Genomic DNA, 23,316 nt, shown 5'->3' on the forward strand with positions numbered 1-23,316 from the left:
CATGGCTGCCGCGATGACTCCTCTAGAGTTCACCCCGCCCTGGAAGGGGAGCACCAGAGGCCCGAGCAGGGGCAAGACATGGGCCCAGAGGCGAGGACACGGGAACTGTCTCCCCACTTTGTGAGAAGGGATTCTAACCGTATCGGCCCACCCAGATCCTAGGGAGGTTACAATGCACAAGGAGTGAAACTCCTCCAGCATCAGTCCTGGGGACCCTGAAACGCTCCACTTTCCACCACTTCACACATGTGTCTGCTCGGGGGACTGAGAAATGGGCAAGGCTGCCCACAAGTGAGTGGCCAGTGCCCATAAAAACAAAGATGTGATCTGGATTCCTCGAATCCCACTTCTGTTGTGTTCTCAGGCCGTGCGTCAGCCTCTGAAGACAGTGCCAGCACGGCAGTCCGTCCGCGGCCCCACTCCGAAGGCAAGCCGGCACAGGCACGCACAGGTGGCAGTCCCGCAGGCAGCTGGGGGCGCCACTTAGAATGTCTCTGAGTGACAGACACCTTGCTGGACACTTGTAATCTGTCACATCTTATCTTTTAACAATCCACGAAATGAGATCATTACCTAATGACTATTCCTATGGATTATCAACTAATCCAAAGGGAGGCAAGGAAATTTACCCAAGATCTCAGGCAAAAAAAGGTAACACTGGAGTTTAGACAGAGTTACTCTGAGATGCAGACAGGAAGCACGTTTCTGGATGAGCGTACCTGTACGCGCACTTTCCATCAGCCGTTTTGGTCGTAATAGTAACGTGCGCCACGTGGCTTATGCTGGCCAGAGCCTAGGGGAGAGGAGGACATGGCATGAGAGAAACGCACTGCTGAGTCAGCCCCCCACATCACTAAGGGGGAGGTTCTCTCCATCACCTCTTCCCTTCGGTTAGTGGGAACTGCCTCCTCCCATTAACAAATGGCAACAATGAGTGCTCTGTTCGCTCCCTTTGAAAACGTGTTCTAAAAATAAAGGAGGATATCGCCCCTGGCTGGTGTAGCTCAGTGGATTGAACGCGGGCTGTGAACCAAAGTGTCGCAGGTTCGATTCCCAGTCAGGGTACATGCCTGGGTTGCAGGCCATGACCCCCAGCAACCGCACACTGATGTTTCTCTCTCTGTCTCCCTCCTTCCTCTCCCTCTCTAAAAAATAATAAAATCTTAAAAAAAAATAAAGGAGGATATCAAATTGATTCTGTAGCATAGTTATCAAAACAAGGAAAAAATATATTAGAAAGTCCAAAGGGAAACACACCAAAGAATCAATGTATTAATAGCAATTCTATTTAGATGTGGAGTTACAGGCATGTTAAATATTCTCAATGATTTGTCTCCCAACAATTTTAAAACTTACCTTCAGAAATGGATAATAAAGTCACTCTAAATAGATGACATTGTACACTTTTTTCAAAACTGTTTTCTGGAAGCAATTACATGTTTAGAAAGGTACATTTAAAATTAAGCAATCAAAACAAAACAAATTAAGAATGACCTTTCTTCCCCTTTATAACTTAGCTTGCTCTCCTGGCCCTTTGGAATCTGCACCTCCCTTCACAAGGGCGTCATCACATACAGAAACCAGCCCGGGCACTGCGGTGGGGTCTGTGTGATGGCATCTCAGGAGACAGTGAATGTGACCCGGGGCAGGTCCAGTTCATTAACAAGGAATACGCCTCAGGCTCAGAGATTACCAGCGTCCTAAGTGGATTCCCCTGGTGTATGCAATGGAACTAGTTTTCATCATTAAAAATGTAAATGATTTTGAGACCAGTGTAAGGAAGGATATTGAATATACACAGCACCACAATACTAATGTAACGCCAGGAAGAGAGAGTGTCACTGGCAGATGGTCCGCTGTTTCAGGGGCCTTTGTACTGGCACTAGACCCAGCAGAGAGCAGCGCAGGCCCTGGAGTCACACTTGCAGGGTTCAAGTCCCCAGCCTGCCACTTCCTAGCCGTGTGCCCATCATGCTTAATTGCTCAGTGTCAGTTTGCTCATATGCAAAACAGGATAATAAGAGAACTTCCTCTGCAGAGTTGTCAAGAATAGGAGTCAATACTTACAAAAGTGCCGAGAACCAGGCTGGCACACAGACATCCCTCAATCTATTTTCTTCTTTAATTACAGTGAAAGAACCCCGAAGACACCCTGTAGCTGGAGGAAGGCTCCAGGCGAGCTGGGCACCGACCCAGGAAGCTGCCAGGCCAGTATGCCGAAGCCTGCTTAAAGTTGGGGGGCCTCAGGGTAAGTAGCCTGGCACTGCCCCTCCCGACAACAGTCTGGGGCTCCCTGTGAGCCAGAGTGCTTGAGACCACATTGGTTCATCTAACTTAGAGTGATTGGATCGTGGCTGCCTTTTAAAAAATCAAATAAAAGTAATACATGCACGTGACAAAAAGCTGAAACACTACAGAAAGGCCTAAATGAGAAGTAATTCCCCTCTCCAACTTCTGTTCTCATTCCCCGCAAATAACTGCTTGGCAACAGCTTCTCTGGCACCCCAGCACCTCCAGCAAGGAGAACAGCCCTTCCAATGCTTGTGCTGAGACCAAGTGACACCCGTGTCTTCTGACCTCCAAACTGTAAGATGACAGGTGTGTTGTTTGAAGCCACCAAGTTTGTGGCCATTTTTTTCAGGAGCAATAGTAATGTAATGCAAACTGTTTGAAAAGTATACATATTTTACTTAACAAATGCTATTTCAAGAAATAGATCCTAAGGAAATAACTGAATACAACACAGTGTATGTGCATCGATATTCACCACAGCATTAAACAGGAAAAAGTGGCAAAGGGCAGAAACATTCAAAAAGAAACCATCTGAATGGACTGTGGTACATACGTGTAATAGAATAGTACGTAGCCATTAAAACTTATCTAGGTCTATATAGGTAGTGAATGAAAAAATATCCGCAGCATGTTGTCATAAAAAATAAGATAATATTTTAGTCTTAAAAATATTTTTATCGATTTTCTGTATCATATGTTCCTATGCTACATCATATCATTTCATCCACATATATTTCAGTATATATCTTAAAGGAAAAGGACTCAAAAATAACCCATGATACTGTTTTTACACCAAGAAAATTAACAGCAGTTACTTAACAGTGTCAGATAACCAATCTGTGTTCAAATATCTCTGTGTCCACGCAGAATCCAAGTAAGAGCTATGCTTCGGACCTGGTTCAGAAGGCTCTTAAATCTCTTAAAAATCTCTTTTAATCTACAGGTTCTTCCATCCAAGTACTAACCAGGCCCGACCCTGCTTAGCTTCCGAGATCAGACGAGATCGGGTGCATTCATAACCTATAGGTTCTTTTATCACGCAGTTTCCCGATCAAGTACCATTATTTTCTGTATATCACATCTCATTTATCTGCTGTGAAACATGCCAACGAACGGCAGAAATGTCATCACAGGAGAACATTTCACACATTTACTTCACGCTTAGCTTACCTCACCCCGAAAGCCATAGGTAGAAATACTAGACAAATCCTCAAAGCACTGCAGTTTACTTGTAGTGAACCTCTCACACACAATATCCAGATCTTCTTTCTGGGAGACACCAAAAAAAAAAGTAAATAATTATGTTACTCATTTTTTTCCAAATCTTTTTAGATCTTGTTTTGCTTGAACGAATCCCAGAAGAGATTCCCCTTAGGAATCGGCAGTGACTTCCTGGCTCGGCCCCTGGAGGACCACATGGCCCTGGGGTTCCTTCCTTTTCACTCGCCTCACTCTCACTCGTCTGGTTTGCTGGTCCTGCCCTGCCTCCCCTGGCAGTGGGGTGACGGGGGACGTCACCCTTGGGCCTCTTCTCTACGACACACACTCTCAATAATCTCATCCAGTCTCGTGGGCTGGATACATATTATTAGAAAACCTCCTTATTAAAAATCTAGATACATTCTACAGATACATTCAGTAGTAGTAAAATATACAGAACAGACTTTACCTTATCGAGCATACAGTTCTGTGCATAAAATGCATTCACATTGCTGTGCTACCATCACCAGCATCCAGGTTCCCAGACATCAGACAAAGGCGTACGGTTTCTCAATTATCCCTCTCCTAGGCCCCTCGTAACCCCTGTCCTACCTCTGTCTCTGTAACTTGAACTACCCCAGGAACGTCATGTAAGAGGAATCATACAATATTCGCCCTTTTGGGATTGGCTTATTTCACTTATCTTCAAGGTTCACCTATGTTAGTATCTTGTCAAAATTACACTCATTTTTAAGGCTGAATAATATTTTATCATAAGTGTACATCATATTTTGTTAATTCGTTTATTTGTTGACATGTGGGTTGCTTCCAATCTTTGGCTGTTGTATGTTGCTATGAACACAGGTGTACAAATCTCTTCAAGATCCTGCTTTCAGTTCAGGGTGGACACCCTGAAGTGGAACTACTGGATCACATGGTGATTCTGTTTCGTTCTCTGAAGAATCATTATACCACTTTCCACGGGGCTGCACTAGTTTACTTTCCCACAGACAATGCACAAGGGTTCCAGTTTCTCTACATCCTTGCCAATATTCTTCCTCCCTCCCCCCCTTTATTTATTTATGCCATCCTGATGCATGTCAGGTCTTGTTTCATTGTGGTTTTTCTTTGTATTTCCTTAATTAGTAATGTTGAGCACCTTTTCATGTGAGTCTCATGGCTCTTAATACCATCAAACTGCAATATACCAACCTTTTATCTCCAGCTCAAACCTTCATCTGCACTGCAGACTCACACATGTATCCAACTAAAAGACATTTTGAGTTTATCATGCCATGAAGAGATTTTCTGATCTTCCAACAAACCCACTTCATCCAGTCTTTCCATCAGTGAATGGTGACTTTTTTCTATTTGCGCAGGCCAAAACCTTGCCATCATTTTTGACTCCTTTCTCTCACACCATGCCGCAGCAAATTCTGAGAGCTTTGTCTGCATAATCAACCCAGAACCTCACTGCTTCTTTCATCTCTACTTCAACCAAACTGGTCCAAGGCACCATCACCCCTCCCCCAGATTGTTACAAGAGCCTCCTCACTGCTTCTGCCCTATCCCACTATTTTCCACATTGTAGACAAAGGGTTCTAATGAAAGTCACTAAAACCACATTACCTGTTTGCTCAAAACCCTCTGACAGCATCCTACCTTATTCAGAGTAATGGCCCACAGGGTTCGAGGTGATTGGACTGCTTATCTTTCAGATCTCATCTCCTGTTCTAGACACACTGGCCTCCTAGCTGAGCCTTAAACATGTCAGACATGCTTCTGTTTCATGGTTTTTGCATGTATTGTTCTCTTCGTTGGGAACATTCATCCTTTAAATGGCCTCATGACTCACTCCTTGTCCTCCTTAATCCCCTGCTCAGTGCCCAGTATAGAATAGGAACTCAATAAACAATTACTAGGCCTGGCTGGTGTAGCTCAGTGGATTGAGCACGGGTCTGGGAACCAAAGGGTTCCCGGTTTGGTTCCTAGTCAGGGCACATGCCTGGGTTGCGGGCCATGTCCTCAATAGGGGGCACTTGAGAAGCAACCACACATTGATGCTTCTGTACCTCTCTTTCTCCTTCCCTTCCCCTAAAAATAAATAAAATCTTTAAAACGAAACTACTGTTGGTGTTGAATTTTTCAGTCAAACAATCCCACCCACAAAAGCCCAGATTCGAGAACAGGGAAAGGTTCTGCCACTTCCTGCAGATGTGTCCATCACACACAGCACTCAAACATCCTGCTCCTCTGAGATTTAACTCACCCTAATCCCGGTGCCGTTGTCTTGGATCTGAATCAGCTTCAGGCCTCCCTCTTTTACAACCACTTGAATACTTGTGGATTTTGCATCTAAACTGGCAAACCAAACAGAAAAAGAAATTAGTCTGTAATGACCCTAATGCACAAATTTTAATATGAGCCAAGGAAGAAGAACAAATTCCGGATGAATATAAGACTGCCTGACTGTTTGTCCTTTGTCTTACAGGCTCTGTATCCACACTATTACCAGCTTACAGAGAGGGAAGAGGGGGACAGAGGGGGCCAACCATCCCCTCCAACAGAATATCCCCAGTACTGCTGCTCCTCTAGGAAAGAAAGGGAAGTCAGAAGTAGGTCCTTTCAGCACATGCCTTCTTACCTTCTTCTCTAAGTCTACGACCTGTTACTCAAACTTCATTCAGCCTCAAGTTCCTAAATGACTGTAACAAAACGTCACTAAAAATTCTAAATGTTTTCTCTTCCTCTTCCTTTGTCTTTAAGAAAATATATTTATGTTGGGGGAAAGAAAAAATGGGCAATGCAGAAAGTTCTTTAAGAAGCTACGAAATCTTTTGTACCAAAGAGTGGCCTACGAGCACAGAGCACATGCTAGAGAAAACAAATTCAGGCTGGTGCTGTATGAGAAAGAGAAGTTATGGACACAGAAAATTCTTTATTTAGAAATGAAGACAAAAAGCTCCTTAAACATTAAAGACCGTTCTCAGAAGACCCTGAATTGAAGTGGGTCAGCCATCTTGACATACATTAAAAAGAGCATAACTGGATCCATACAAAGTCTCTGCTGACAGGATTAGTTACAATCAGTTAATTCTAACACTACAGAAACAAAAGCCAGCCTGTATAAACTGTGTAAGTGAAGTCAGGAGAAACCCTTCCTAGGTCCCCTATTCCTTCCATCTTCTCCGTTCTAATTCTCTGCCTTCCCCTCAGTAGTCCTTTCTGACCCACTGTTCCTCCAGTCCCGTTATCCTGAATAGTTTGTTCTCACAATAAATCCCTTTACAAACGTTCTTAGCTGGGGTATTTTTTTTTTTTTTCTTTTAAGGCATGGATTCTATTAACATCAAGTTGACTAACACAAAGGATCTGATGTAAATGTTTAGGGACGTTATGAGCATGTCGTTTTTGAGGTTAACAGTTTACACCCACCTTTCTTTCCACGTTTTTAACCTCCTCCCTCCACACTGTCTGACATTTCCAAACTTGAAAATCCACAGAATACCGTATAAAGTCAGGTATCTTCGAAGAGCCCCCCATAAAAGTAAAGGGTAAGAAACACTAAGTGGGATCACTGATTTGGGAATAAGAAAATCCCAAGTTAAACATAGAGAAAGTCCATCGGCCTGTCCTAAAATCTCTATTTAGAATAAAATTCAAAATGAATCGTTTTCTAGAATGTGCATGCTTTTTGCAATAACTGTTACTGATGAAAGAGAAAAGGGGATTTTTTCCCCACCGAAAATTTGTATGCGTTTTAAAATCTGCACCTTCTGCACATATAATTTTAAAACTATTGCCTTTAGTTAATGACACCATTAACAAACACGGCGTAGCCTTCTAATTGCGCCCCCGAAAAATCCCCAAAAAGTCTCGCGACAGCGCCCGGGAAGCGAGAAGACAAGACCCCCAAGACCTCCGCCTCTGTAGGCATGCGCTACGCACGCCTCCGCTCAGGTCAGGGAGGCGTGTCCGCGCCATCCGAGCAGCGGCCCATTAAGTCGTAACTTCTGAGGAAGCCCAGGTACCTCGTACCAGTTCTCAATCATCTCCTTAATGGCATTAGCTGGCCGCTGGATAACTTCCCCTGCCGCGATGCGGTTCACCACTGTCTCGTCCAGTCTCCGAATTACGCCCGCAGCGAGCGACATTTTGGCGCCACAGGATACCGGGTCACGTCGGGGAGCTCGCTGGAGGTGCCGTCAGCCAATCACTACAGTGCTTCGTGCTTACGTCATTGCCTTACTGTTTACGCCAGCTTTCCGCTACCCCTGCTTGCAGCAGCACCGCTTCCGAGCCAGGGAGCTATTGATTGGGCAGTTTGAATGCCAGTCAAGCTTCTTAGGTCCTTGGGTTCCCAGGTCTCCCGGTTTCTCCCTAAAGCCCCCTCAGCCCACTAGCTAGGAGGATTTGCGCCTGCGCGATAGAAATCACGGTTCGCTTTACCGGCCAATAGGAACCTAGGTGGCCTAGCGGGAGGTTGGTGTCGCGCTGCTGGGGTGATCTGGCGCAGAGCTTAGGTGGCGTTAGGCGCTTTCTCCTGCTCCGCCTCACTGCTTGCAGCCACCGGGACGTCTGCCCAGCTCTTTTGGCCGCCGGCAAAATGTGGATGACACCTAAGAGGAGCAAAATGGAATTCGAGGAGACTCGGGGATTCCGGCCCGAGTGGACCCAGCGTTATTTGGTGGTGGAGCCTCCGGAGGGCGAAGGGGCCCTGTGCCTGGTCTGTGCCCACCTCGTCGTGTCCACCTGCGAACGCGACGTCAGGCGCCACTACGAGGCCGAGCACCAGTACTACCAGCGGTATGTGGAGGAGGGCGAGCGCGCGGCCCTGGTGGAGCGGCTGCGGCAGGGGGACTTGCCCGAGATCATCCCACCTACCCCCGAGGAGAGAGCTGCTCGTGCAGGCCTCGGGATCGCCCGCCTCTTGGCCCTGAAGGGTCGCGGCTGGGGTGAAGGGGACTTTGTGTACCAGTTAATGGAGGTGGTGCTGAAAGATGTACTGCCGGATCACGTAGACGTTTTGGGAGGCATTGATTTATCTCCAGACACCATCCGGCAGAGGGTCCTGAACATTAACGAGAATCTACGTAGTCAGCTTTTTAACCGAGCCAAGGACTTTAAAGCGTATTCCCTTGCGTTGGACGACCAGGCTTTTGTGGCCTATGAAAACTACCTCCTGGTCTTTGTCCGCGGCGTGGACCAGGACTTGGAGGTGCAAGAAGAGCTTCTGACCATAATCAACCTAACTCATCACTTCAGTGTCGGTGCTCTCATGGCGGCAATCCTTGAGGCCCTGCAGACAGCAGGGCTTAGCTTGCAGCGAATGGTTGGACTAACCACGACCCACACTCTGAGGATGATTGGTGAGAACTCAGGACTCGTGTCATACATGAGAGAAAAGGCTGTAAGCCCCAACTGTTGGAATGTCATCCATTATTCGGGATTCCTTCACTTGGAACTGTTGAGCTCCTACGATGTGGACGTGAGTCAGGTCATAAATACTGTATCTGAGTGGATACTTTTGATTAAAACAAGAGGCATTAGACGACCCGAATTTCAGGCTTTACTAACTTCGTCTGAATCAGAGCATGGCGAAAGGGTTAATGGACGGTGTCTGAACAATTGGCTTAGAAGAGGGAAAACTTTAAAACTACTGTTTTCGTTAAGGAAAGAGATAGAAGCATTCTTGGCTTCCGTAGGGGCAACGACAGCCCATTTCTCGGACCAACAATGGCTGTGCGACTTTGGCTTCTTGGTAGATATCATGGACCACCTTCGAGAACTCAGTGAACTGTTGCGATTCAATAGAGTCTTTGCTGCTACCGCCTTTGACCATATTTGTAACTTTGAAGTTAAGCTGAATTTACTTCAGAGACATATGGAGGAAAAAAATCTGACACACTTCGCTGCCTTGAGAGAAGTTGTTGATGAGCTTAAACAGCATGTTAAAGACGATGAAAAAATACTTGATCCTAATCGGTACAAAGTAGTGTTCAGTCGCCTTCAGAAAGACTTTGATAGACATTTCAAGGACCTCAAGTTCATTAAAAAGGACTTAGAACTCTTTGCAAATCCATTTAACTTTAAGCCTGAATATGCACCTATTTCAGTAAGGGTGGAGCTAACGAAACTTCAGGCAAGTTCCGAACTTTGGGAGGAATATAGGAACAAAGACTTGGGACAGTTCTATGCTGGGTTGTCTGCTGAATCTTACCCAATTATCAAAGGGGTTGCCTGCAAAGTGGCATCCTTGTTTGATAGTAGTGAAATCTGCGAAAAGGCTTTTTCGTATTTGATTCGAAACCAACACACCCTGAGCCAGCCATTGACAGATGAGCATCTCCACGCCCTGTTCAGGATCGCCACCACAGAAATAGAGCCACATTGGGATGCTCTTCTGAGGGCAAGAAATGACCCTAATCCATAAGCCTGCATAGTCCGACATTGAAACACTCAACCAGAATCCAGTTCTGAAGGCCAGAATTTGATTTTTCAAGTTGTACTAATTTGGATTGTGAGAGAACACCAAGTTTTTTCATTCAAATTGATCACAATTCAGGTTCTCCTGATTTTTTTTTTTTCCATCTCAAGAGGCAGCATGGGACTGAAACATGCAAACACCTCTTTTAAAGCTTAATGGCAAAGTCATTGTCTTTTGCTTTTATAATGTAATTGTTTTTAAAGAGGTTTAGTACTGATGATGTGAGTGGAGTTAGAAGTCTGTTTTTAAGGTGTTTCGAAGAAATTTTAGCTCTTAAATGTTGAAATTCTGATGCATATAGTCTGAAATTATCAGCTCCTTAAATGTATGTTTGAGCCAATTTGCAGAAACTCATGTAGCAAATTTTGAAGTTTCTGAAAAGGAAGAACATACATTCAGTGGAGGTACTTTATCAGAACGTTTGAAGCTTTTTAAAAACGTGTGTGAGTCTGACTTAAATATTGACAGGTACCTCCCTCTTACCTCCTCTCTATCCACCCCAGTGATAATGCTATTACTAATAGAGGATATAATCAAGTAAAATTTTAGGAGCAAGAATTATTTTTGAGTTGCTGGTTAGAAGGCTTCCTGCAGTTTGGAGATCAGACTAACCAATTATTGGAGGTTTCCCCTGAATGATTCACAATTGGGTGCTGTTTTACCAGCTCGCCTATTAAAGGACTATGGTAAGTATAGAATCTTCATGATTGCCCATTAGTAATGCTTTTTTGTATTGTAGACAGATGTTTGGCCCAGTCAAAAGGGAGGAGGCAAAAAGATTTTTGCACTCTGGAGTCAGGAGGTGTGAGATACTTTAGTTTATTTGTCCTATCTGCATGGGTGTTACTGCTTTTTAAAGAAATCCTGCTTAAAGGAAACTATTTTATAGTGATATACTGTCAGATTTTGTTAGCTGCTTGAAGTGGATTTGTTAGAGAATTTGAAACTGCCCTCCTCATTCTGCACTTAAGACAGTGCACAAGTAGAAATATTTAACTCAAGAAGCAGCTTTATTCAGGTTGTAGCAATTTCATATTTCTACTGAGCCATCTGTTTTGTGATAAAACAGTAATTTTCAAATTTAAATTAACCATGAAAAGGACATCTTAATGAATAGCCAAATATGTAAAATGACTTACAAACAGACCCAGTTTGTAGGTCCTCTCAAGTACGATCTGAACACATGTGCTGAAGTCCTAACTATTGTAACACCTTGTTCTATGGTCATTAGTCCAGCAAATTCAAGGAACCAGGATGCAACCAAGAATTTAGAAGGAACTGATGCCTGAGCAATCAAAATAGTGCCATAAGAACCCAAGAACCAAAATTGTGTCATTGGTTCTCAACCTGAGGCAAGTAAACCCTCTTTCCACAGGATGTTGGGACATACAGGGGAGTTTTTTGGTTGTCACATTTAGTAGGGAGGAGGGGGGTCTGCTGGCATTTAAGTCATAGGATAGCCTGGCACACTGAAGAATTATCCCTTTCAAAGTGCCAGTAGACCCTCCCAGGGTAGATTATTTTATTTTGAGGGAGGGGGAAAATTACCAGTAGAAGCAAAATTAGAAGGCCAAGTTGGGCAAACTGACAATACTTGATAGGGAAGACTAATGCCAACATTCTGAGTGTGGTTGGTAGGGTGCAGTCAAGTCCCTGTTATATTCTGGCAGCTCACAGTAGCATTTATAAATCAGTAATTGATATTGAACCAGAATAAAGGGCTTGAGTCTGTTATATACAATTCATTGAGGGCAGAAAAGCAAGAGTTATGACAAGATACCAAGAATGGTCAAATTGAGATTTTAGTTAACAGGGAGTAGGCTTACATTTTTGGGGGGAAAAAAACAAAAAACAAAAAAACAAATACAGTGAAAATCCAACCAAACAAACAAAAAAAATCTGCCGGTAATTTTCCCATAGTTTGGGATATTTTCTTTCATGGCAAGTGCTTTATTGAAAGAATGATTGGGAGATCAGAAAGCTGCCCCTGCTTTCTGACCCTGGTTCCTCAAATATCGCAGTCTTGTACATTTTGTGAGTTTCTAGTATATATTTTGCTTATGGTAATAATAAAATTAGTTTGCATCATGTAGTCAATGAGTGGGTGGGGATGGGAGATAAAAGCCAAGGATTTTAAATTGGCCCTGAATCATAGAGAATTTGCTATAAACTAGTCTTGTTTGTAAAGGAAAAATGTGTATTTTACTGTTTTCTGTATATTAAGTAATTCTGTAACTGCATGGCAGTCTTGTTTTTTTACATATTTTTTTATAAAGTAGTTGTTAACTGGTCCTGTTGTAGCAGTGAATAGAGTTCAAACAAGTACTGTTTTTTAAAAAACTCTTATGCTCCTGTATTTCCCACTCCTACTAGTGTCCTTAGAAGATCTGTGTGTGTTCTGTTCTCCCACGTTGTCACTGCTCTGCCAGGCCCGCAGCGTCCTTGTGACCGTTCTCACCCTCTGACACCACTGCCCTCTCTCCTTGAAATAGATGTTTGCTTTGGCTCCGGAGAGAAGCCCTGTCCAGGTGTGCTCGCTCAGCCGTCTTTGTGGGTACCTCTTTGCCCTCAGTGTCTGTGCTCCTGGGATAGTTGTTTTGTGTTAGGCTGTCTTATTCTACGTTGTCTTCTTAGCTGACCTCATTCATCTCCTTTCATGGCTTCAGTTACCTCCTGTATGCACATGGCACATGAATTCATATCTCCTTGCTGGACCTTTCCTAATTCACCCATCTAAATTCTAACTTAGGTCCATTCTGCTATCTCATGGCACGGCGGCATAACATCGATCTTGTCCCTAAACCTGCTTCTCTTGTGTTCCCTCTTAGTAAATGACACCACCACTACTAACTACTCGGTTGCCCTTGCCTAAGCCGAAACCTGAGTTATCCATGACTTTTTTCTCTTCGTGCATCCTGCCATTCACAAAAACCTTTCCGTTAAGTTCACTGTCCAAACTTTTCTTTTCTCCAGTGCTACTATTTTCTTCTAATTCAGGCCATCAGTCTGCCTAAAGGGTAGCAACAGCTTCCTCACTGGTCTCCCTTTCTCTGGTTTTGATCCCTTTCCCCACTGCAGCCAGATTTTCCAAAAGACATACCCGGTCACGTCACTGCACCGCTTTCACCATTTCTCTTAGGATAAGGTACAATTTCTGTTCGTCTTTCAGATCTCACTTTATATACCACTTCCTCCAGGATGCCTTCATTGATTCCTGCTAGACTAGGTGCCCCTACTGCACACTCCCTAAATATCTGTTTTTCCCAACCACGTGCTTAACGCCCATTATTGTTACTTGTTATTAATCACTGGTAGACTGCAAGCTTTATAAGGACAAGGGACCTTATGACTTGTTCACTGTTATATCTTGCTTAGCACAATGCCTGGTGTTTCAATAAATGTTTGGATGAATAAATGTTTGTGTAGCGTTTTACGATCTTTGAAGCCCTTCCCCTGTGTCCTTTGCCTCCTGTCTTAGACTGCTCGCTGGGTAATTGTTATCCACACATTACAGATAAAGGAATGAAACGAAGTTGTTTGTGACCAGGGACCTCACTGTATTCCCGGAATGTAGCTCAGTGCTTGGCGTGTGGCTCAAATATTATGTGAATGTTGTTGGGGAAACAAACTTTGATTGCAGTTTGCCCTCGTAAACATAAGTAGCAAAGGCAGGATTCAAACGCAGTCACACTCACGTGAGTCCACTATGCAATAAGTCGTTACCTCCTTGATGTAGAAGTCTTCATTTTTTTTTCTTTAATTTCTAAAGGAACCTGGATGAAAAGCCCTGGACAACTATTTAGCGGACCAAAAAATACTTAAGTAGTTAGAAAATTAAACTCAGTATCAGAAAAAGATAATGCTGCTTAAGAGTTGATACCCACTTTCCTTTTGTAAGCATCAACCCTAGGAGAAAATAGCATGCCATTTACTTGCTCCTTTTCTTTACAGACAATTTCTGGCTCTCCCGGGATTTAAAAGTAAGTAAATTTAACAAAATACTAGAGGGATGACTCTGTCAGCCCTCCTGGTCACCGAATATTTTGTTCACTTGCTTCCCCCCTGCAGACTGTCCTGACCAACCTCCCCAGTGAAGAAGACTCAACCGTGATGTCTAGCCAACACGTTCTTAGATTTGCTGCGTTGGGTTTCTTACTTGCAAGCCTTTCTGAACTTAATTTCGGGGTAACTGGGACTTTCAGGCTTTGTGGGAGAGCCATACCCTTACTGTCTTTCCTTGGGCCTTTTTATCCAGTTTTTAAAGGATTAACTAACTAGTGTTAGACTTTTAGTTGGGTTTTCGCCTGAGGTACATTAACTCTTTCAGAGATGGTAACGGGAGGTATGATAGACAGCCAGTGGTTTCGCCCTTGCTGCACAACTGGGTTTGAATCAACCTTAGGACTAAAGCATTTCTCATGTTTATCTTTTTGTAATTGAGAAGTGGCCTCACCCTACTCAACAGGTAATTGAATTTGTGAATGCTCTTTATTTCCTTGCATTCCTGCTCGCAATTTGGTGAGTTCTTTTCTGAGTTCATCTCTTTCCTGTCCTTTTTGTCAAATGCAGCCAATAGCAATAATAGTGTATTTTCTTTCTTTTTTTTTTCCTTTAGTAAAGGGTACATTATTGGCCTTCCAGCTTCTCTAAAGGGACAGTTTAACCCTTCCATTACACAAATTGCCCTTACAGGAGTTATTTCTTCTGTCTTCCAATAGCAGCATCCTGAATGCCTGCCAACTACGCCAAAGTTCAGTAGTTCAGGTTTTTTCAAAACAGAACCAGTTTCTGTATCAGGATGGGGTATTATATTGCCATATGGTAGCTGCAAAATCTCAGTGTCGCAACTTTTCTCTCGCTTGGGCAGGGACTTTGCTCTAGGTCAGGGGTTGACCACAGGCAAAATATGTCCTGTGCTTGTTTCTATAAATAGTTTTATTGGAAGACAGCCTTGCCCATTTACCTGTGTATTGTCCGTGGCTGCTTTTGCTCTACAATAGCAGAGTTGAGTAGTTGTCACAGAATGTCTGGCCCAAAAAGAGTGAATATTTACCATGTGACCCTTTATAGAGAACGTTAACTGATCCTGCTATATAAATTGCCCTCATTCTGAGACTCCTGTCAACCAAGCCGATACCAGCCAGGGTGTGGTTGCTCATTTGGGGGAAAGAAGAGTATAGCAAATCTCTCACTGGCCCCTAAAGCACTTCCACTGGCCAAAGTAAATCACATGACCTCACCAAAGTTCAGGGAGTATAATCCCTCCACAGGCCTGGGTGGAAAACCAGAATTATTTGGAAACAATTCTACTGATTAACATATGGTTCTATCTTTTTATTTATGAGATTTCTTTTAAAGTATTTTTATTGGGGTAAAACATTCAGTAAAGTGTGCAAAAATTCAGTGTACAACACAGTGGATACTTATACACACACTGACCCCATGACCCAGATCAAGATGCTGAACACTTCCAGCATCCCAGGAGGTGCTCTGCTGCCCCTCCCACACACAGATAACCGTGGTTCTCGCCTTTGTCCCCCCCAGGGATCACTTCTGTCTGCTTTAAAACCTAATGTAAGTGTAACCATTGTATGTAACCTTACGTCTTATCTGGCATGTCTGTGTGAGTCCTCCGTGTTGCATTTCATATTTTGAGCAGCAGTTCATTTTTTACTTGTGTAGTATTCCCGTGTGTGACCAACACAGTGTGTTAATCCATTCTAGTGTTGGAAATACTGGTTGTTTCCAGTGTGTGGTTATTATGAATAAAGTTGCTGCGGACATTTTTGTATCTGTCAGTGAATACGTGCACTTGCTTCTCTTGGGGTTTTCTGGTGTATACCCTGCTCCCATACTTCCCACACGGTAGTTAATCACACAGCAACCAGAGTGGTCTTTTTCCTTTTCTTTCTTTAATGTAAATCAGACCATGCCACTCATCTGCTCAGAGCCCTCCCGTGGCTGAGTATCCAATCAGAATAAACTCCAAGGTCTTTATCCTGGTCTACGAGGCCCCGCATGACCTGCACCCGCATGTACCTTTTTCTTCCTTCACCGTCTCACACCACTTCTTTATTCCTTTCCCTGCCCTCCCTCCCCTCACTCTGCTGTCCTAGACACTGCCTGCACATGGGGAAATCCAGGTAAGTTATTTGACCCTGTCCTTAAAGAGGTTGTACTCTACATAGGTAATTTGAATATAAGCCATAACACTCCCTAAGGTCATTCTGAATATGCAGCAGGACCAGGACAAAAGCTTTTTTCTGACCCCCGTTACTGTGCTTTTGCCACTGTTCTGTTGCTGTCGTCACCGGATTCCTTTACCCAAGAATCTTTGCAGTCTTGCCCTTTGGCTCTAGCTAGTGAAGGCTGAGACAGGATCTCGGTGCTAACACAGAAATCCTTTACGATTCTAGAATTCTTTTGAGATATCTTTACATTAGAATCCTTTAAGATATCTTTAAACAAAAAGATTTTATTTTCAGAGAGAGGGGAAGGGAAGGAGAAAGCAAAAGAGAAACGTCAATGTGTGGTTACCTCTCAAGCGCCATCTACCAGGGACCTGGCCTGCAACACAGGCATGTGTCCTGACTGGGAATTGAACCATTGACTGGTTGGTTTGCAGGCTGGCACTCAGTCCACTGAGCCACACCAGCCAGGGCAATATACATAAAATTCTTTAAAAAAATTTGAAGTTTTGAAATAGTTTCAAAATTATATTTGAAATAGTTTAATAATATTACTAATGGTAGGCTTACCAAATGAAGTTGAGATTTCTGTACAGTTCTCATTGTCTTGACAATATAACCCGCTCAGAATGTACAGTTAAAATACTGTTCTTCAAAGTTAATTGAATTAATTTGTCTGTGTGTGTGTGTGTGTGTATGGTTGTGTGACCAACCTGACATTCATTGAGTTTTATTTGTTTCAGTTTGGAACAGGTTTTTGATTACTTTTTCTTTTTTTTATTTGTTTCATATTGTTTCTGAAGATAAAATTATATGTCTCATTTCCATCCTTGTTACACAAGGTGCAGGACTGTCTGAAATTAACCCTGGGTTCTCACCATGAATTGTCTAGGAAATGAACTGGCTAGACTCTCATCCTTTTCTTCAATGAGATGAGAGCACCTGTGAAGAATAAGGCCTGAGACAGCCACTGGCCTGGAGTGACCATGAGCGCTGCAGATGCTCGAGACACGAGAAAGCATACACATGGACAGCTGAGTCCTGTGGAGAAATAGGGACGGAAGGGCCACTCTCTCAAGAGGGGAGCACCCCATTTTCCCACTTGAGTAGGCTTTTATTAAGAATACAGATACAGTTTGTTGATTACAGTCTGGCAGGGGAGATCAAACGAATAGGTAACTTTCAAAGGGGCCGACAGAGCTCACGCTGAGTTTTGGGGTTTTATCATTCAAAAGGCTACGGGACCTAAAAGCTAGTTTTGTTTCCTGCCTGTGCCTTCATATTCTAATTCAAGAGCATCCTCCAGCAAGCAGGTCTCACAGGATCTTGCATATTCTATGCCCCAGGTCTCATTACCCCGGGGGTCCACCGACTCTGGTCTGGACTGCACCGCCCCTGTTATTTCCGCAGGCCTGAGTCGGGCAGAGGAGACAAAGGCAACTGAGAGACTTAGATTTCTCACAGCCAGAACAAGGACTCAGGCTTTGTCAAATCACCCCCTCATTTCCACAGCCCCCTGAGTCTCTTCCCTGGGGCCTCCACGCGATCATGCCTGTCTTAGGCGATTCCCCCTTGGGGAACCTTACCCATCATTGCCTAACTGATCAAGCATTGGGGGCCAGGAAAGGAGCAGAAGCAGCGCTCCTGCCAGGGAGATAAGCTTGTCTCCTTTTAGTGGCTTCTGGTCTGGAGGTCTCCCACTCAGCCTTAGCCACGGGGGGTTACAGCTTCCTGAGACCAGGTGGGGTGGACCCCAGCAAGGCCAGCTACAAAACTAGTGGGAATACTATCCAGCACAAGATTGCTTTCCCTTCTGACACAAACACAAGTTTAGGGGGGCTCCCAAAACTACCCTCAGGTTCTGTAGTATACTAGCAGGACTCATAAAAGTCACTGAAAGTGGTTGTATTCATGATTATGGTTTATAAAAGGAAAGAATACATACTAAAAATCAGTCAGGCCCTGGCTGGTGTGGCTCAGTGGATTGAACACCAGACTATGAACCCAAGGGTCGCCAGTTCGATTCCCAGTCAGCACACGTGCCTGGCTTGTGAGCCAGGTCCCCAGCAGGGGCGCACAAGAGGCAACCACACATTGATGTTTCTCTTCCTCTCTTCCATTCACCTCGCTCTAAAAATAAATACATAAAAACAAGCCAAAAGAAATCAAAGAAAGAAGCATATGGAGCAGAGACCAGGAAAGTAAACACAGAGCTTCTGTTGTCCTCTCCCCCGAGAGTAAGGATGCATTCCTTTTCTGTCACTGATGTGTGACTGTAGGCACAGAATATTGTCATCCAGGGAAACCTCAGTGTCCAGAGTTTTTTGGGGGGCTGAATTACCTAAGCATGATTGATTGTCCATGTAGCTAATCTCACTTTCCAGTTTGCTGTCACTCTGGGTGTGACTCAAAGCCCCCACCCCGTAGCACATTGTTAGTCTTCCCCCTACCCTAAATCATGTTGTCAGACAAGTGGGCGTGACTAAAGGCCCCCAAGTCAGCAAAGGCACTCCTATCAGGTACAGCATTCCAAAGCTTAGCAATCACCTCCCAGAAGCTGAGAGCAAGGCCAGACCTCTTTTCCTGGGTAAGGTGACATTCTCTTTCTTCTTTTACAAATTGAGATATGACCAACATAGGTGAAATTCTTCACTAAACAGCCCCTAAACTTAATTTCTTGTGTCAGTAGCTTCCCTCCTACACAAGGGATCTGTAGAATCCCACAGGCTTCAAGCTCCCTAGGTGCTGGATAACAGACTTGCCAAGCCAGCTCTTGTGAAAAAGTGGAACCTCCAGTGTCTGTCTGCCTGGCATCAAACAGCCCGTTCACTCCCCTGCTGATAAGACCAGTGCATCCCTTGTTCCTTAAGAAGGGAGACCCACAGCAGACCCATTTTCCCAGTGCAGTCGAATAGGCCCTGGTCCAGCAGATGCCCCGGCCCACTTGTCCCCAGGATGGTGCAGAGACGGGTTGATCGTGTGCCTCTCTGTTTTGCTGACTCTGCTCTCGCCAGTTTTCCCCAGTAAAGCCACTTCCTTACCCATGCTCTGTGAGGGTATAGACTTTATCTCAGCACCTTAAACAAAAAATGGCAGCTGCAAAGGGACATAACATATAAAGGAGTATTCTATAAATTCTCTTTGTGACTTACTAAAAGAGTGATACAAACACATAACATACTGTATTTTGCCATGTATAATGTACTCCTGTGTATCATGCACACCCATGTTCTTAGCCCAAACTTTCAGGGAAAAAAAGCTTTCATTTTAATTTTTAATTCGATTATTTATTTATTTATACTTAGATACTTGTTTTTGGTATTATAAAGGAATTTTAGCACTTATTTTTTTAACATGGTATAAGAAATTTGATGTAGCAAGTAATTACAAAACACAAGAACAGATACTAAGTGTTTCAGGCACTGACCATGTATAATGTGCACACTTAATTTTCCCAAAAAATTTTTGGGCAAAAAACGGTGTGTTGTACACCACAAAATATGATAGTGTACCGAAGGTCACTCCAAACTGATACAAAGAGATCTTCCTCAGTCTTTTAATGCTGGATACCAGCAGTCTGCAACCTTTTTGGCACCAGGGACCGGTTTTTCCAGGGAGATGGGGGTGGGGAGAGAGAGACAAGTTAGTTGGTGACAGGCCAGCTTCCCTTGTGCCTGGGTTCATGGTCACTGGCAGGAGGCGGGGCTGGAGATTCCTGCTGTTTAGTATTCCTTTTTGTGCAAGTACCTAGTTTACTAAACTAGCCCTGTTGATTGTTTTCAGTCTCCCATTCTTACACATAGCATACCCACAAATTACTTCATGCACAGGTCATTTCAGAGTTTTCCTGGTGAGACTTTGAGGTAGATTGCTAGAAGTTGAACTCCTAAGTAGAAGCATAAATACATTCATCGTTTTTCTGGATGTTGCTGAATTTTCCTTTATGGTTGCTCCATTTTGCATTCTCACCAGCAATGTGAAAATGCAAACACACACAAAATATGTGTGTCTGTTTCTCCACAGCCTTAACAAAACAAAAGTTGTAAAACTTTTGGATATATGCCAAGCTGATGGTTAAGCAATGGTATTTCAGTGTAGTTTTTAATTTTTCTTATTATGAGTGCGATTTAACATTTTTTATGTTTAGGGAGGTTTTTTTGTCTGTGAACTCTCCGCTCAGATCTTCTGCCCGTTTTTCTATTGGGTTGTTTGCCTTTTTAAACTTGTAGGAGCTTCATATACATTAGGGGTATTTAGTACTTTGTGATATAAATATTTACCCAGTGTGTCATTTTTTTTTTGGATCTTGTGTGTTTTTTTTTCCATGAGAAAGTTGACTTTTAGTTTACACACTTATAGCTAGATTGACTAAGAAAAGAGAAGACTCAAACGATTTCAATCAGGGGCCTTTGTGATTAGGGTAGAGGAATGTTGCCTCCTGGAGTGTAAGGAGGGGGTTCGGAGTATCCACTCTGGGTGAGTCGGTTTGCAAATGAAAGGCACGCCCCAAGGGGAGTAGGGATTATGGAGCTGTGTCTAGGAATTAGCCAGCCCTGGGTGGGGCAGTCTTTCTAGGGTCCGTAAGGCCCCAGATGCCAAAGCATCAGGAATACAGAAGATAAAATAGGCGTAGTACAGGGGTGCCTGCCATTCCCGATCCTTGCCTGGCAGTGAAAGGGTAAGTACCAGTTCAGGATAAATTGGCTCATGCTTGCAGGTGTTTAGGGGACTCATTTCAGGAGTTTCCTATTCAAAGGGACTCTGGCTGTTTCTTTAAGCACAGGGCATGTCAGTCAAGGGCAAGCCAGTGGCTTGATGGAGAACTCAGTTCTGGCTTTTGTGTTTGGCTTGCATTCCTCAAGTTTTCACGTGATTAGGAAAGCCCAGCAGCCCACTCATGCTGTTGGGTTGAGCTCTACCTACAGCACCTGGTTTAGTCTCCCGCTGGTGGGTCACAGGAGTCACCAAGACGAGTCAGAGCCTCTCCTCCTAGCAAAGGAAAATTATTTGTTTGTTAGAATTTGAAGGGTATGGTTGGAAGGATAAATGACGGTGCAGGTTTCGTTATGGCCTATTGATTCTGGCCTTTGTCTGCTGCTGCTTCACCAAATATGCTTGACTGTTGTCCCATGTCTTGAACACAGGCAGAAAGACACCAGCAGACACCCACCCCTAGTGGGCAGTTCCAGCTAGATCTCTGTTTGCCCCTGGTCTTATGGCTTCATGGAAATGTGTCCTTCTCCAGCTGCTATCAAATGTCAATAATTTTTATTTTTATTTTTTAAAAGATTTTTTATTTATTTATTTTTAGAGAGGGAAGGGAGGGAGGGAGGGAGAGAGAGAGAGAGAGAGAGATCAATGTGCGGTTGCTGGGGGCTGTGGCCTGCAACCCAGGCTTGTGCCCTGACTGGGAATCGAACCTGCAATGCTTTGGTTTGCAACCCTTGCTCAATCCACAGAGCTACACCAGCCAGGGCAAATGTCAATAATTTTTAAAACCGGAGGGTGTGTACATGGAGACGTGTGTCATCTTTTGTGTGTGTTTAATAACTTCCATGACAAGAAAGAATCAAGTCACACTTATACTCATTAGGAGGGCTACTGAAAAACAAAACAAAACAGAAAATAAAGGTTGCAAGGACGTGGAGTACGGAACTCTTATTTATTTTTGGTGGGAATGTAGAATAGTGTAATCACTACAGAAAACAGTATGGAAGTTCTTAAAGAAATTAAAAATAAAACAATTATATGATCCAGCACATCCACTTCTGGGTAGACACCCCAAAGAAGTAAAAAAAAAGGGGGGGAGGTGATTCAAAGAGATATTTTTACACTCAAGTTCATAGCATTATTCACAATAGCCAAACATGGAAGTAATCGGTGAATGGATAAACAAAATGTAGTTTATACATACAGTGGCATGTTACTCCGCTATAAAAAAGAAGAGAATTCTGACACATGCTCCATCATGGGTGAACCTTGAGGACGTTGGGCTACGTGAAAGAAACCAGTCACAAAAAGACAAACACTGATTCCACTAGAGTGTCAGGTTTGACAGCTAGAAATGTCAAGTTCGTAGACAGAGAGTAGATAGGTTGCTGCCAGGGGCTGGTTATTATTTATTGGGTACAGTTTCAGTTTGGCCACACAGAAAGTGTTCTAAAACTGGATAGTTGCTCAACAATGTGAATGTACTTAATATCGCCAAACTGTACACTTACAAAGGGTTAATTAAGGTGGTAAATTTTACGTTATGTGTATTTTGCCACAATTTCTAAAGAGAATCAAGTTTACCCTATGAGGTTAAATATAAGCCTACCCCATTACTGAACACTTTCACTCCTAAGTATTTGCTCAAGAGATATGAAAACGTGACAAAAAAATCGTCATTGTTAAGACATATTCATGGCAACAAATCAAATGTCCATCGACAGGAAATGGATGAACAAAAGTTGCTCTATTCATACCATGGACTACTAATCTAGAACAAGTGATTGATACATTTAACAACATGGTGAGTGTCAAAAACCTTATCCCAAGCAAAAGAAACCAGATACAAAAAGGAGCATACTATGTACATGAAGGTCAAGAACCAAAGAGTCCAAGGTGATACCGTGGTGGTAGAAATCAGAGTGGTGGTTGTCCGAGGGGAGGGAAGGAGAGTGGGAGACGGCGAGGGCAGGGAGATGGGGGGAGGCTGTGTATGTGTGTGTGTTAGTGACTGAAAAGGTCCAGGAAGGAACTTTCTGGGTTGGTGGAAGCATCCTGTATCTGGCCTGGGCTGTTGGTTCTTCAGGTGTATAGATTTGTCAAAACCCATACAACTGTATCCTTAAGATCTGTGCATCAATATAGCCCTAGCTGGCATAGCTCAGTGGATTGAGCGCGGGCTGTGAACCGAAGTGTCGCAGGTTCGATTCCCAGTCAGGGTACATGCCTGGGTTGCTGGCCACGGCCCCCAGCAAACACACACTGATGTTTCTCTCTCTCTCTCTTTCTCCCTCCCTTCCCTCTCTAAAATAAATAAATAAAAGCTTAACAAAAAAAGATCTGTGCATCAATACATGTTATTTGTACCTCAACACAATTAGTATTTTTTTTTTAAAGTCCTCTCTCTCTCTTTCTCTCTCTGCCCCTGGGGTTAATGAA

The 23,316-nt window shown here is 43.6% G+C and overlaps 2 protein-coding genes across 2 annotated transcripts in view; one reads left to right on the forward strand and one right to left on the reverse strand.

Annotated features, from left to right (window-relative positions):
* The window catches only part of MLH1 (mutL homolog 1), a 35,683-nt gene extending 28,022 nt beyond the window's left edge, over positions 1 to 7,661 (reverse strand). Inside the window, exons 1-4 of the mRNA XM_045856537.1 lie at positions 7,531 to 7,661; positions 5,762 to 5,852; positions 3,463 to 3,561; positions 720 to 793 (exon numbers count right to left, since the gene is read on the reverse strand). Of these exons, the coding sequence (XP_045712493.1) occupies positions 720 to 793; positions 3,463 to 3,561; positions 5,762 to 5,852; positions 7,531 to 7,646 (380 nt within the window). The 5' untranslated portion in view covers positions 7,647 to 7,661. The remainder of the gene's footprint in view (positions 1 to 719; positions 794 to 3,462; positions 3,562 to 5,761; positions 5,853 to 7,530) is intronic.
* Positions 7,662 to 7,860: 199 nt separating this feature from the next.
* EPM2AIP1 (EPM2A interacting protein 1) lies at positions 7,861 to 13,919 on the forward strand. Its single transcript, XM_045857071.1, has 2 exons — positions 7,861 to 10,665; positions 11,211 to 13,919. Exon 1 carries the CDS (start codon positions 8,099 to 8,101, stop codon positions 9,923 to 9,925), a length of 1,827 nt encoding a protein of 608 aa, XP_045713027.1. The 5' UTR covers positions 7,861 to 8,098; the 3' UTR covers positions 9,926 to 10,665; positions 11,211 to 13,919.
* Positions 13,920 to 23,316: the final 9,397 nt, after the last annotated feature.

Source organism: Phyllostomus hastatus, unplaced genomic scaffold (genome assembly GCF_019186645.2).
Source record: "Phyllostomus hastatus isolate PE091 unplaced genomic scaffold, TTU_PhHast_1.1 phas_scaffold_129, whole genome shotgun sequence".
Taxonomy (NCBI): Eukaryota; Metazoa; Chordata; class Mammalia; order Chiroptera; family Phyllostomidae; genus Phyllostomus; species Phyllostomus hastatus.